This window comes from Carcharhinus amblyrhynchos, chromosome 6 (genome assembly GCF_965287045.1).
Source record: "Carcharhinus amblyrhynchos chromosome 6, sCarAmb.v2.hapA, whole genome shotgun sequence".
NCBI classification, from domain to species: domain Eukaryota; kingdom Metazoa; phylum Chordata; class Chondrichthyes; order Carcharhiniformes; family Carcharhinidae; genus Carcharhinus; species Carcharhinus amblyrhynchos.
The window spans coordinates 104,815,002-104,830,859 of record NC_137329.1 but is presented as its reverse complement, the minus strand read 5'-3'; the positions used below and the strand labels follow the sequence as shown (position 1 = coordinate 104,830,859).

At 40.6% G+C, this 15,858-nt stretch overlaps 1 protein-coding gene across 1 annotated transcript in view; it reads right to left on the bottom strand.

The window, feature by feature from the left end:
* cped1 (cadherin-like and PC-esterase domain containing 1) overlaps window positions 1-15,377 on the bottom strand; it is a 222,056-nt gene extending 206,679 nt beyond the window's left edge. Inside the window, exon 1 of the mRNA XM_080191117.1 lies at window positions 15,088-15,377. Within this exon, the coding sequence (XP_080047243.1) occupies window positions 15,088-15,348 (261 nt within the window). The 5' untranslated portion in view covers window positions 15,349-15,377. The remainder of the gene's footprint in view (window positions 1-15,087) is intronic.
* Window positions 15,378-15,858: the final 481 nt, after the last annotated feature.

Sequence of the window (15,858 nt, the reverse complement as noted above, 5' to 3'; positions counted from 1 at the left end):
CATTTATATAAATAATCTTAACTTCAATGTCCAGGGCAGAGTTGTAAGAAACAAAATATTATAAAATTCTTATCAGAATATTTTAGAATTTTTTATGGAGTTAATAGGCATAACATGAGGCCATCTGGCAAAAAGAAGTTCTCTCTCTCTCTGGAAAGACACATAAACAGTCCCTGGAAATGTCGAGATCTCTGGGGTCAGGCTTCCATGTTGCCTTTCCTAAGTTGTTGGTATGACATCTTACATCCTCTTGCACTCTCTATTTGTATAGTGTCATGTAAAGGCTAACAAATGGCATCCAGCATGAGATAAACTAAAAGATGACCGAGCTAACAGGGTGGATGTGACACCTTTATACCTGTCCTACGGTCAATGACCAGAGGTTATTTGAACAAATGCTTGACCTTGGGTAAATAACCAATCCCTAGAAATAAATAATAGGTTCTCCAAGGCAGGGGGCAGTCTCGATTAGACAGCTGCTTTCTTCAGATGAAGGAAGAACAGGGGAAGAGTTTCCTAACACTTCAGCTCCCGAGCAGAAATCTATCGCCACAAGCTACTGAGATCAATACACTTTGCGTCATCCATACAATTGTCCTCCAGGATCAGTGAAACGCTCTCACCTCTTGCAGATCAGATAATTTTCCTAACTGCCAAGCTTAAATGTCAAGACGAAATTGTCACTCTTAATACAGTTAAGTATCTTTAACCATCATAAAGTCTTTGTGTTTGTGACTGTCTATCTGACTAATCTGTGACTCCCACACCTTAAAATTTACATAATTGCAATGTTTACAGATTGCATAAAACTTGGAAGCATTGTCAACTGTGAGGGGGACAGTGATAGACTTCAAAAGGATATAGACAGGTTGCTGGAATGGGCGGACATGTGGCAGATTAAATTTAAAAGTTAAAGTTTTTTTATTAGTCACAAGTTGGCTAACATTCACACTACAATGAAGCTACTGTGAAAATCTCCTAATGCAGAGAAGTGTGCAATGATATATTTTAGTAGGCAAAATGAGGAGAGGCAATATAAAACAAAGGATATAATTCTCAAGCAATGCAGGAGCAGAAGGGTCTGGACATAAATGTACACAAAGGTGGAAAGGCAGGGTGAAAAGCTAATTCATATGGATTTGTGATCCTGGACTTCATAAATAATGCCACAGAATACAAAAGCAAGGAAGTTATAGTGAACATGTATAAAAGATAGCTTTGGCCTCAAATGGATATTTGTATCCATTTCTGGGTACCACACTTTAGGAAGGAGGAGAAGTCATCAGGCTGAGTACAAGAAAGATCTCTGACAGTGGTTCCAGGTGTGAGGGACTTCAATTATGTGGATAAATGAGAGAAACTGTGCCTGTTCTCCTCAGAGGCAAACAAGGAGAGATTTGATAGAAATGATCAAATATAAGAGCCATCAGGATAGAGGAGGAAATAGGAGAAACTGCTCTCATTGGTAGAATGGTCAAAAACCAGAAGACTGTGGTTTAAGCTGAACAACAAAAGGACCAAAGGCAATATGCAAAAAATCTTTTTTATGCAGCAAGTGATTAGATTCTGGGATACATTGCCTGAGAGACTGATGTAAGCAGATTCAATCAAGGCTTTCTAAAAGGAATTGGATAATTATCTGAATAGAAAAACATGCAAGGCTATTGGGGAAGGTTGGGGCAGGGTGGGGAGCATCAATGTTTCAGCAAGTGTCTACTTTAGTAATTGCATTGTTCAGCTAAATGCCTTATTAAATACAGGTAACAGTAATTGGCTCAACCTGTGAAAGAATATATATAAATGGACACCGCTGAAACAGTGGGGAAATTATATGGGGTTTGTATCTCTGCTGAGTTGGCTGCAGATTAAGCTTGCTGAAAGTAAATTACAAGCTGCTGTGTTATGCCTCCATCATATAATAATAGTTAATGTTAACAGGGAGTGGGATGGGCTAGGTTGCTCTTGCACAGAGTTGGCACAGATAAGAAGGACTGAATGGTCTCTTTCTGTGAAGTAACCATTCCATCATTCTCTGGACAGAATTTGACTCCTTCCCGTGAAGCATGTTTTCAAGGCTCCCAAGAAGTATTTAATGAGATGGAAGGGTGCTAGGTGGGAATGCCACCATCTTTCTGCTTTTGCTCTGTTTAAATCCAGGAAGGGGTCTCATGGGTGACACTTTGACCCCAATGCCAACTGAAGCTGTTAAGTGAGAAAATTATGCCCACTTAAAGTATTCAACCTTCACTGCTAGTACTCAACCAGCACTGGGTGGGGATGTTGTGTGTGTGGAGCCCAAAAAGCAAACACTGTCATGTTTTCATGCAGTCTTCAAGGTGGGGGAAGCATGCAGTCCCTCATTGACAGGCACTCAATTTCTGATCAATGGACCCAGGAGTTGGAGTATGGAGGGATGGAGCTACCCCCTGCTCTTCCTTCTGACCTCCCCAGCTGGTGATCTCTTGATCTTGGCCTCTGTTGGGTTCATTACCGGTAATTACCACATGCCTCTGGTGGTGCTGACATTAATGTGGACGTGCTGGGGGGAAAGGGTGTTTAAAGGTTAAAGTTTTTATTTATTAGTCACAAGTAAGGCTTACATTAATGCTGCAATGAATTACTGTGACAAATCCCTTGTCACCAATTCTAGCGTCTATTTGGGTCAATGCACCTAACCAGCACGTCTTTCAGAATGTGGGAGGAAACCCACGCAGACATGGGGAGAATGTGCAAACTCCACACAGTGACCAAAGCAAATGATTAGAATCTGGAATACATTGCCCGAGAGACTGATGTAGGCAGATTCAGTCAAGGGTTTCTCAAAGGAATTGGATAATTATCTGAATAGGAAAGCATGCAAGAAGAAGGTGTGGTGCAGGATGGGGAACATTGGTGTTTCAGCAAGTGTCTACTTAAGCAATTGCATTGGCGTGTGAAGAAGCAGTGCTGACCACTGCACTATCGTGCTGCCCCTGTGTTACTGAGATGCCCCACACGGTGTGGATGGTAACAGAATGGAATTTCCACATCAGGGTCCTTGATCATGGGAATGGCCTGCCATTGCTATTTAAATAAGCCTTCCCCAAAGGAAGTGACTGTGGTTTTTGCCCAGCTTTCCTACCAGCAAACAAGACTCCCAGTGGCAGGAACAAATTCCATCCCATGATTTTATGATAACTGCACTCCTCTAATTCTGGCCATTTGAGCATTCTAGATTTTAACTGCTCTAATATTAGTAACTTTCTCTTCAGCTGACTAGATCCTAAGCTCTGGAAATCCCTCCCTAAATTTCTCTGCCTGTCTTCCGTCCCTGAAGAGTCTTTTTGTGAAACCATGCACAGTGATCAGCACTGCTGCCTCACACACTGCCAGGGACGAGGGTTTGATTTCAGCCTTGGGTAACTGTCTGTGTGGGTTTTGTCCAGGTGATCAGATTTCCTCTCACATTCCAAAGATGTGCAGATTGTTGATTGGCTATGCTAAATTGTCACTTACTGTCCCAGAATGTGTGGGTTCAAGGGATTAGTGGAATAGATAAGTGGACTTATGGGGATAGGGCCTGATTAGGATACTCTGTTGGAGAGTCAGTGCAGATTCGATGGACCAAATGGCCTCCGGCTGCACTGTAGAGATTCCATGAATTTACCGACAGGACATTACTAATTTTAGGAAGTCTAAAGATACATTCCAGTGATTTGGAATCACATTTCAACATGGCAGCATCACTGTACCTCTGAAATTTCAGAGTCATTGAATCGGAGATGACCTGAGACTACCTGTTTGCAAGAGCATTCCCTCAGGAATGTGAATGAGCCATATCTTCTATCCATGTTCTCAGTACATCCAATCTCAACGGGGCGGTGAACCACCACTTCAGACAAAGGCTTGTGGTTGAGAGGAATTCTCAGCAATAACTTAATCAAGTTACCATGATGTGGAGTTGCTGGCTTTGGACTGGGGTGGGCACAGTAAGTAGTCTCACAACACCAGGTTAAAGTCCAACAGGTTTATTTGGTAGCATGAGCTTTTGGAGCACTGCTCCTTCATCATGTGAGTGCCACTCACCTGATGAAGAAGCGGCACTCTGAAAGCTCATGCTACCAAATAAACCTGTTGGACTTTAACCTGGTCTTGTGAGACTACTTAATCAAGTTACAACAGAAATGCACTAGCCATGACCATTTGGGTCACTAAGCAGTTGGACAGGGAGGGTTATGTGACAAGACAGCTAACTCTCCGGTGCGTTTAAGTGCCTGCTTTTCTTTGCAGACCAGAGCACAATCACGTAAGATGCTGAAGAAGCAAGAGTGCTGTGTGGGCTCTTCCTTTCTCTCCAGGCAGTTGGCAAGTTTTGAACCAGGTGTGCTGTTTTTTGAATCAACATGTGCTGCAGATAAAGATTTCAGAAAGAATTCAACTCCGCAACTGTTATCTTTAGAAGACAAATTGTCCGTCTACACCTTAAAACCACCTCCCTCCACACTGACCCAGAATGACCACCGATTTCAGCCTGAGGTGAGCCAAGTTACTGACCTTCAAAAACTGTATACTCCTTTAACTGTACTGCTTTAAATTGCTTAATCTATCCTCTCAGTCTGTAATCTATTTGTATGAGTGTGAACTTTGAGTGTGTTTGTGTTGAAAGTCAAAGCAGTTTTGTTATTTTTCTTCAACCTGAGGAAGTACAATAAAAAATGGACCCATGTGTGTGTGTTTTTATAGTCAAAACATGTTAACAGTTAAACACTCTTTGATCCAGTAAGCATAGCCATTTTTTAAAAAACGTGTTGTGGTAAAATGGAGTGGGGAAGGAGGGGAACCATTTAAGCCCTCATGATCATAATGTTCCTTAAGATCTCTTTGGACCAAGATTTTGGCCATCTGCCCTCATGTTGCATTGGTGTCAAATTTTGCTTCATAAATCTGTGAAGGACCACCTAAGATTTTGTTAAATTAACTCACTGTATAAATACTAGCTGTTGATCCAAGAAATATATAGTATAATGATTTTTATTTAAAAGGATCAGAAGGAATGACAAAAGTGAAAAAACTTTGTTGGCCATCCTAATTTCATGGAACCAAAATTTCACCTGAAATGTAAAAGACGCCAAGTATGAATTGGGCAGCATGGTGGCACAGTGGTTAGCACTGCTGCCTCACAGCACCAGCGACCCAGACTCAATTCCGGCTTTGGGTCACTGTCTGTGTGGAGTTTGTACATTCTCCCTGTTTCCTCCAAATGCTCTGGTTACCTCCCACAGTCCAAAGATGTGCAGGTTAGGTTGACTGACTATGCTAAATTGCTCTTTAGTGTCAGGGGGAATAGCAGGGTAAATACGTGGGGTTAAGAGGATAGGGTCTGGATGGGATTGTGGTCAATGCAGACCTGATGGGCCAAATGGCCTCCCTCTGCACTGTAGGGATTCTATATTTGGAAGAAATACATTCTGCTTTCCTAAAAATGGGGTACTTTTCAAAAGCTTGCATAGGCAGCAATTTTAATCCATAGGATCTGTTCATTACTGGCTCAAGTACAAAGGTCTCCAGTGCCACTGAGTGAGGAACTATTTCAGATGCTTGCTGCAAAGTGCCCTTTAAGACCCTTAATATTTGTCTACACTGGAGTGATAAATCTCTGTAACAAATATGAACATAGATGTTCTTGAACAAACTGGTATAACACCACTGTCCTGCATTCTGTAAGAAAGCTTTTGTCACTCTTCGCTTCAGCAGTTTTAAATTGTTAGTGTGTGTTGGTAATATCATCACATCCTGGACCACAACCAAATATAACAGGGCCAAGAAACTAATGTGACTGTCACACAACAAGCGTGATAGAACTATCACATGACTGCCAGACAAAAAGTCTACTATATCTAATGCTAAATTAAGTTCTTACATAATCTAACTTCACTGTCCCAGCATGTATGATCTTTGTATATTTTTTAAAGTTATCCCATAAGTTTGGTTTCATACTAGTCAGTCAACACCACTGAATAAAAGAATAAATAACTGTACTTTTAAAATAGCTCTGACGTGACAAACTGCAGATGAAAAATTAGATTTCAATGACATCTGATGCAGTAAATGAAAGGAGCATAATGAAATAAATCACTTCTCCGCAGTTTTCATTTATCTTTCCACAAACTCACCTTAAACATGACACATGACATGATTGCTTCAGTGGTCTATCTCAGAATCATATGTAAGCATAAAAACCCAATCATATTCTTTGAAGTTAACCTGGGAACATAATCAGAGCAACTAAACTGTTGTAATGAGCTCTCAATTGAGTTCCGAGTAGTACTTATTTCAGACATTTCAAATTTAACAAAAGCAGAACATAAGTACAAGAGACAGGATGTCATGTTGCAGCTTTATAAAACTTCAGTTAGGCCGCACTTAGAGTATTGCATTCAATTCTGGTCGTCACATTAGAAGAAGGATGTGGAGGCTTCAAAGCGGGTGCAGAAGAAGTTTACCAGGAAGCTGCCTGGATTAGAGTGTATGAGCTATAGTAAGAGTCTGGACAAACTAGGGTTGTTTTCTCTGGAGCGGCAGAGGCTGAGGGGAGACCTGATAGAAGTCTATAAATTTGAGAGGTCGACAGTCAGAATCTTTTCCCCAGAGTTGAAATGTCTAATACCAGGGAGTATGCGCTTAAGGTGAGAAGGGAAAAGCTCAAAGGAAATGTGAGGGGCAAGTTTTTTACAGAGTGATGGTGTTTGGAAAGCCAGGGATGGTGGAGGAGGCAGATATGATAGGGGCATTTAAGAGATTTTTAGATAAGCATATGAATATGCAAGGAATAGAGGGACATGGGCCAAGGGCAGGCAGAAGGGATTTGTTTAATTTGGTGTCATGTTCGGCGCAACATTGTGGGCTGAAGGGCCTGTTCCTGTGCTTTACTGTTCTACGTTCTGAAATAAACACACTCAAAATTAAGCAAGCTACAACAGTTTAATAAAACCCTTAGCATGTGTTAGAATGTGAAAATAATAAAATTCTTTCTTGCATAGTAATTATTGCACCAGGTTTAATTAACCCATGAGTGCTTGACTTTGTAAAAATAAAACACAAGCTAAATAAATTCAGTCATAGAAATAACTGTCTGTTCTGAAACATCACTTTACAGGAATGGGACACATATGTGAGCCTCACTGAGGGCATCTGCAACTACAGTTTTTATTATTCTACCACTGCAGGACTCTCTGCCTTTTGCTAAATGCTGACCTGACTGCCATGGCACTTGACCTCCCAAATAGTAAGCTGGTGTGAAAGAATAGAAGCATTCTTCAAGAAAAAAATGTTACACATTTTATTCTATAAATTTGGGATACTTTTAAATGATTCCTTTTTTTTAAACTAATAACTAGCAATCTATCCACCTTTTTTAAATTCAATTAGCCTTCAAAAAATTCTAAATATTACAAAAACTGCTGGTAAGAATAGAAATTTAAATTTTTAACCTGAAATTTTAAAACAGGCATTATTCCACACATTATGCATCTTTATCTTGCACAGAAGTGTGGAATTCAAAACATAACATAAATAGTCTTCTATTCTGCAAGAGTTAGAGTTCCAACTCACAATATTCATAAGTGCACCTCAATTTATAGATACATCTCCACCACTTTAAAAAATGCATACGCAATTTTAAAACAGGAATCCAACATCAATTTGAAGTCCATTTTGAAAATGAAGTGTAGTACTACCATTACAGAGGGTAAAGAGAAAACTCAACTGCCATATTCCAATTCACGCTTTAATGTATTGGTCTCACAGAACAGTACATTGTACTAAATTACTTCAAACTGTGAACCGAGAAAAGATTTCATGAATCTTACTGCCTCAAATCTTGAAGCAGACACCAACATGAGTCTCAAATCTGTTTGAAATTGGAGTACTTTCTTTTTTCGTCCAAATATGCAGGACACAATGCCACAGGGGAAAGGCTGTTGAGCACAATGTTTATTTCACAAGAGAAAATTACGTCAGCAATGGATTACAGATGTTTCCAGCTATAGAACAAACATTCTATTCAACAGCTCCCTATGCAGCATCTATATATGCATTCTATATACACATGCAAATTTCAGTTTCAAATATTACTGATCAATCCCTCATGCAATGGTACACAGTAAGCTCTCTTCTTCCTCTGAAGTGATATTGTGGAGTCTTTGGTTCTTTCTCTTTCTCCTCTCCCCCAACTCCCACAGAAACACACCACCCCCATCCCTCTACCCCACCACAAGCATACCTCTTTCTTTTCACTCTCTGTCTTATTGTATTGTTTTCCTTTTTTAAGTGGGAGATAATGGGTAGCATGGCATTGTGTGATGGGCTAAGTTGCCACCAACAGCGCCAGGTTCCATTTGGAGTATAGATTGTGGGAAAGGATGGTTCTTGGCATTTCCAATTCTCTCCACTCCAATTGCTTGTTTTCCCCCTCCCCCCCGCCAATTCCCACACTCTTATAAGATCTGCTGCCACTTCAATGCTTCATATTCTCAATATCCATTCCTCTTCCCATTACAATAGAGATATGCTGCATATTTGATGTGTTTATTTGTTGTCTGCTTTCTGTGTGGCAGTTTTCAGTATTTGGGAAGTTCAATTGTGTACCGATCGGAAAAATATTCCGTTGTCATAGTGACAGGTAATCCATCAAGTATTGCAATGATGTTATACTGTGTTAGTTACACAATGCCAGTGTGCTTTGCTTATGATGTGATGCCACAGAGAGACCAGTGGCATTTACATGGAACCAGCTGCCGTGGTTACCAGTGACATTTGCTGGTGAATAAAGCAAGCACATAGCAGTTTGTTCGTGTTCTAGCAGCTGTTGCTTAACCAAAGTAAAAAAAATATGAGCATGATGCATTGAAGAAATGTCATTCAGCTCATTAAAAAAGAAGGAACTTGCAATTATGTAGAAACTTTCATGATTTCAGGGTGTTCTCAAGTGTCTTACAGAGGAACATAGGAATTAGGAGCGATGTAGGCAATTCAGCTCTTCAAGCCCGCTCTGCCATTCAACATGATCATGGCTGACCTTATCCCGCTCTAAACTCCACTTTCCTGCCTGCTTTCCATAGCCCTATATCCTGTTTTTCATCAGAAACATACCTATTTCCTTATTAAATCAGTTGATTGATTCTGCCTCCACTGCACTCTAGCTCAGTGAGTTTACAGCTGATGCTATGTAGTCACTCATAATGTATAGAAACACAGCATAGAGGAAAAATCTCTTGAAAGCAACGAAATATATGACTGATAGATTTAATGGTTTTGGTGTCTGGTGAGGCTGTCCAAGCTCACTATTACTACTGCGGAATACTTGCAGAAGTTCTGACATCCACACATGCACAGTTATTGATATGCAGCTCCAATGCAGGATGCACTGTTCAATCCTTGCAAGTGGAATCTACACAGAAACCAATGTTTTGGCACAGACTTAGTCTAATTATCCATTATTGCACTATAGGCGGATGAAAATCATAAGCCTTGTTTAAATGAGTAACTACTTTTAAGGGTACAGTAAATCTAATTATTGTCTAACATCTCCTCTGTACTCTGAAAAAACAAATTTTTCAAATTTGGGGTCTCATTCCCTCAGAATAAAAGCAAAGTTACAGGTTTTGTTTTGAATTTGGCTCTTGATTTCTTTCTTATAATCCCAGATGTATGACCTAATCTTTATTTTGCGTCTAATAGATTTATAAATGTAATTCATGTTTCTTTCTTTTTAAACTTCCTGCTTTTCCATCTGTGAGGCTTCTTCACTCTGGTTGAACAGTTTCCCTGCTCATAGATGCCCTGTAGAGGACGCTGAAATTGAACAGATGCTGGAAAAGTAGAAATCGGCACTGACATTGTCTGAAAATCCAGTATATGTGAAAGTCAACTATATGTGAGGTGAGTAGTGAAAATTCAAGCTATTCTAGCTACTGGACAAGACATATATCTACAGCAATGATCCCATGCTCCTCCTCAAAAGCATAGTTGAGATATTTTACAACAATTTGATAGAATAGGGCCTCAATTTAATGTTCTGTCATTTGAAAGCTATGGATAATTTGATTTTTATGGATTTTATCAACTTTTTGAAACTTCTCAAGAGAGGATCTAAAAAGTTACCAACTGAATCAAAGGTATTCTTTATTGTACCTGATAATGCAAATGACTGATAAATGACAAGTTGGATTAAGAAACAAACAAATTAATTTTAAAAATCTGATTTGAAAATTAATCTCAGGAATGGTGACCATGACACTCATTGATACACATAAAACTCCATCCGGTTCACTAATATCCACTGGGGGAGGAAATCTGTTGCCCTTATCTGGTCTGACCTGCATGTTGCTCCAGACCCAAAACAATGTTGTTGACTCTTAACTGCTCTTGAGGGCAAATAGGGATGGACAACTAATACTGTCCTTGCCAGTGAGGGCCACATCCCATCAAGAATTCTCAAAAGTTGCTTTGCATAGTATAAACTTTTTATAGTTTCTGTATCCCATGGGTCCTGTGCTTGCAAAATTTGAACTTCTCAATTTATATTTAACCCTATATCCTGAATTTCCAAATGAACCAAAGTATTGTCCAGTTTCGACTGAAGAGTAATTGTGTCACTTGGTATTCAATTCAACGTTAATTATCTATGCATCTTTGCAATTCAGAAATGTTGGACATCTCTCCAAAATCGACATTTCACTAATGAAAACATGCTCAATTCTGACACACTCTCTTCTTAACAACTTAGAGCCCTGGGTCCTGAAATCATCCCTGTTGCTGCTCTTTATCTCTTATCAATGTTTTGACATCCTTTAGAAAGCAGGTGTTTGTGTATACAGAAACACAAACAGCAGATTACTAAGGCAAAACCACTTTACATACTCAATAATCATATTGGATTCATTCTCTTACTAGCTGTGATAAGAAACATCCCTTCTTTTCTTGCATTTTCAGAATCACATTTATCAACGTGAGAATGTATTACATTTCCTTTACTTGTCATCAGCTACACAGTTGGAAGAAATCAGCAATGTTTGTAGTATTACTAAAAGTACTCTCTTCCACATCATTTATCATTAATGTAAATAGTTTTCAAACATTTCTGTGTGGGGTCTACCTTCAAATACTCATAGGGACTATCACAACATTAACACATTCCTGGGACACACAATCCTTATTTCCAAAAGTCAATGTAAGCCACTCAAAGGATAATAATATTATCATTGCAGTTTTTATTTACATAAACACTATATTAGTAAGTCAACAAATCCAGAAATCTGATCCAACAGAAAACACATGACTTTGTGATTCCTCAGGCTGCTTTCTCATATTCTCTAGAGCTCATCAAACCCCATTTAAAAATCTATAGCTTTTAGAGATCCTTTGTATGATTCTATACTTCCTCTTTCTTATATCACTTATAAAAACAATCAAATTATATATAAGATATAGGTATGGAATTACGCCATTTGGCCTGTCAAGTCTGGTCCGCCATTCAGTCATGGCCTGATAAGTTTCTCAACTCCATTCTCCCACCTTTTCCCCGCAACCTTTGGTTCCCCTCCCCAGTCAAGAGTCTATTTATTTCTGTCTTAAATATACTCAGTGACCTGGCCTCCACGCTTTTCTGTAATTCCATAAATTCACCACTCTCTGACTGAAGAAATTCATCCTCATCTCGGTTCGAAAAGATCATCCATTTACTCTAAGGCTGTGCCTTCAGATCTAGTCCCGCCCACTAATAGAAGCATCTTTCCCACATCCATTCTATCCATTCCTTTCAGTATACATTTCAGTACTATGTTCTTGAATGTTCTCCTTGCTTACAAATGCAGGTTAATTAGTGTACATCTGATGTCTGAAATGATGTTGACAGCTTAGGTTCTCCTGAATCTGAGTCCCAGAAATGTTAAGAAGACATCACCAATAATACTGGTCAGGTTGTTATTTCTTGAACCAGGAACAAATCCTGTTTTCCAAATATATGAAATAACTAGTTGTTACATGGAGTTAACAACCACACATGCTGCATAAATGCATATAAGACTTGAAGTCAAACACAGAACTGTTCCAATATTTAGTATTGCCTGTCCCTCTGAAAAAGAAATGGTGAAACACTAGGTTAAACATTACCTGTTTACATCCCGTCTTTACACTCAATCTTAGATCACAGTGCAAGGGAAAATATATCTGTGACCTTAAAGTGTCCCAGGAAAAAACAATCTCAGTTTCAATCCAGTTTCTACTGATTGTAAATGAATAACTGGTAACTGTCGACAGTTTAACAATAATTGTCAACCCTACTTGGAAATTCCCAGGTTAAGTGGTGTTAAATTACAAATCCTGTAATAGTAGACCATGATTTGAAAACTCAGATATAAATATTCTCTCTTTCCCATACCCTGTATGAATAATAAGGCATTTCTAATTTAAGAATCTAAATTAAAGGGAACCTGATTTAAAAGGAATAAGGCAGAAGAGATGTACCCAGAGGTAACTAAGGAACATAGAACAGTACAGCACAGGAACAGGCCCTTTGGCCCACAATGTTGTGCCGAACATGACACCAAATTAAACTAATCCCTTCTCCCTGCCCTTGGTCCATTATCACTCTCTTCCTTGCATACTCGTGTGCTTACCTAAAAGCCCCTTAAATGACCTGATCATTGCTGCCTCCACCACCACCCATGGCAGAGCGTTCCCGATACCTACCACTCTCTGTGTAAAAGACTTGCCCCTCACATCTCCTTTGAACCTTCACCTTAAGTATATGCCCCCTAGTATTAGACATTTCAACTCTGGAAAAAAGATTCTGACTGTCAACCCTATCTATGCCTCTCATAATTTTATAGACCTCTATCAGCTCTTCTGGGAGTTTGGATTTATTACAAAAAAAGTAGGGTTGTTAAAAAGGAACAGAAAAATACCAGATGTAAGAAGTTTCATAGTTTTACATTCCTGAGAAATCAAATACCTGTATATATACCAGTAACATTTCAGAGTTAACAAGTTGCACCTACTTTCTAATTTACAGTAACGTGGCAGTCTCCCAAAACTTTTTCACACAGTGACTGGTTCAGGACTGGAATGACTGCTTGGAAATGTGATGAAGATAGGTTTGATTGAGGCATTCAGGAGGGCACTAGATGATCACTTGAATAAAAACAATGTGCAGGGGTACAGGAAAAGGCAGAGAAGTGGCACTAAGTCCAGTGACATGTTGGCACAGTGGTTAGCACTGCTGCCTCACAGCATGAGGGATCTGGGTTTGATTCTGGCTTGAGTCAATGTCTGTGTGGAGTCTGCACATTCTTGCCATGTCTGGGTTTCCTCCAGGTGCTCCGGTTTCCTCCCACAGTCCAAAAGACTTGCTAGTTAAGTGCATTGGCCATGCTAAATTCTCCCTCAGTGTACCCGAACTGGCTCCAGAGTGTGACAACTCAGGGATTTTCACAGTAACTTCACTGCAGTGTTAATGTCAGCCTACTTATGACTAATAAATAAATAAACTTTAAAATAAAGTTTGTCATGATGCTCACACAAAAACAAAAATTGCCGGAAAATCTTGGTGGGTATGACAGCATCTGTGGAGAGACAATAGAGCCAATGGGCCTGATTTTTGTTTCAAGTTTAGATGTGCCTTCATCAGAGTTGAAAACAAAGAAAATAGGACACGATTTATACTGGGTGTAATTGACCAAGATATCATAGACAAAAAGACAAGGGGAATGTAAATGATGGTGATAAAGGCTGAGAATGGTGCTAATGGTGTCCAGTCAGAGATCAGAATGTGTAAATGGCAAAACAAAGGTACAGACCTGACGCATGTGGTAGATGGCCCGAGTGGGCCAGGGGGACGGTGGGGGAGGGGGGGTGGGGGGAAACAAGATGGAAAGCAAGATTTAGAAGTGGACAAAAGCACCAATAGAAGAAATTAAAATTAAAAATAATCATAAGATGGTGTATTTAAGTGACAAGTGACCGGAGTCTGGGTGCTGCTTCTGAACGGACTGAAGGTAGTCACCTAGTCTGTGCTTGCTCTCTGATGTAAAACGCATTGGGAGTAGCGAATGCAATAGACCAGAGTGTTAGACGCGCACATCTTCCTTAGTATCATTTCTCACCACCATTTACATTCTCTCTGTCGTTTTGTCTATAGCATCTTGGTCAATTACACAAACTCCACTGCTCGCTTCACCGCCCCCCCCCCCCTCCCACATCCACGCTTACAGTATAAATCTAGTCCAATTTTCTTTGTCTTTAGCTCTGACAAAGGGTCATCCAGACTCGAAACACTGGCTCTATTCTCTCTCCGCAGGTGCTGTCAGACCTGCTGCGATTCTTTTTTTTGTCTTTGTTTCAGGTTCCAGAATCCACAGTAAATTTGAGCTTTCAAGTCATGATGCTGGTTTGGAGAGCCTGTGTAGGCATGATGGGCCGAATGGGCGCCGTATCAATTCCGTACACATTGAACAGGGTGCTGTCCATTGGGAGGTTCGTGACTTCCCCACTCATACAAGGCAGGCAATGTTGTTGCAATCGGACGATCGGAAGGATTGATAATGTATCACTTCCCAAGTTTAAAACCAGATCACTAACAGATGCACAGAGTTAGCGCCGTCTTTCCCCCACTACTTGAACTCTTGAACCAAGTCTTGGAACATCCGCTGGTTGGAAGTGTTTCATCGTGTCCAGTACTAAAAATAAGTTAAATTCTATCTCCCCAGCCCCTCAATCAAGGACTGTTGTTAACTCTTAACCCCGAAGGTTTTATACCACTTTGTCTTTTTGCCTTGTTACTACCATGCATTTGAGCTTAAAACGGTAAGTCAGAAAGCTTAAACCGAACCTGTTGGTCTCCCAGAGTCTAAAAGTTTTACAGTGGAAAACTGCGACACTCCCAAAGTAAAAACACGTCCAAAGAATCCAGTCCCAATACCTAATGGCAGTATTTCATTTGTTCAGTCTCTGAATAAACAATACGACAGCTTACAAACTCCTCTCTGATAGGAGGTGTCCCCAGTATCACACACACTGAAAGTATCTCACACCGTCGCTGTTTTCCCTCACCTCGATTAGTTTCAGGAGTGCATCCAGTCCCGCAGGGAGGCAAGTTGTGTCCCTTTCGGATCGTTCCCCGTTGGCTGGAACTTGCGTCGACTTATTCCAGGAAGCCTGGTTCAGCAGCAGAGAGCCGAAACTGCCTGCTCGGAGGCGGAACACAGTGAGGGATGGGTACACCAAGCAGACGGCGATGGCTAGTGCCAGCACGATAGGGCGAGGGGGGCATCGGAAAGGTCGGCAGCGCAGCAGCGTCTGGCGAGCGCACATTGTCTAACGGGCTCTCTCCCAGAAACACAGATGGACTGGCGACGGTGGGGAGGGGTGGGGGGGTCTGATCGCTCAAGAAATACGAGCCATAGCTAAATAACGCCCAGCAGCGTCAGGGCTGCCTCCTGTGGGGGCTTTTTAACAGCACCATGTCCATGTGTCACCACTCAGCTCTGCTGCTCAGGATATAGAGGCTGTTTGCCTAACTCCCCTCCAGTAATCCTTCAAGAGGGATAAGGACAAAGTCACACCGCACCCACTGGCAACTTGGCCAGTAAGTACAAGTGAGGTGTATCCCAGAGGGGGAAAAAAAAGCCTTATAAAAAATCCCCCCTTTAACAACACATCACTTGGATTGCACTGGTTTAAGACAGTGGCTCACCATAACTTTCTCAAGGGCAATTATGGATGGGCAACAAAATGCAGGTTCTGCCAATAACACCCAAATCCTGTGGGGGGCTGAGAAAAAAAAACCCACCAGGCATGCAATGAGGAGGATTTGCAGCGAGG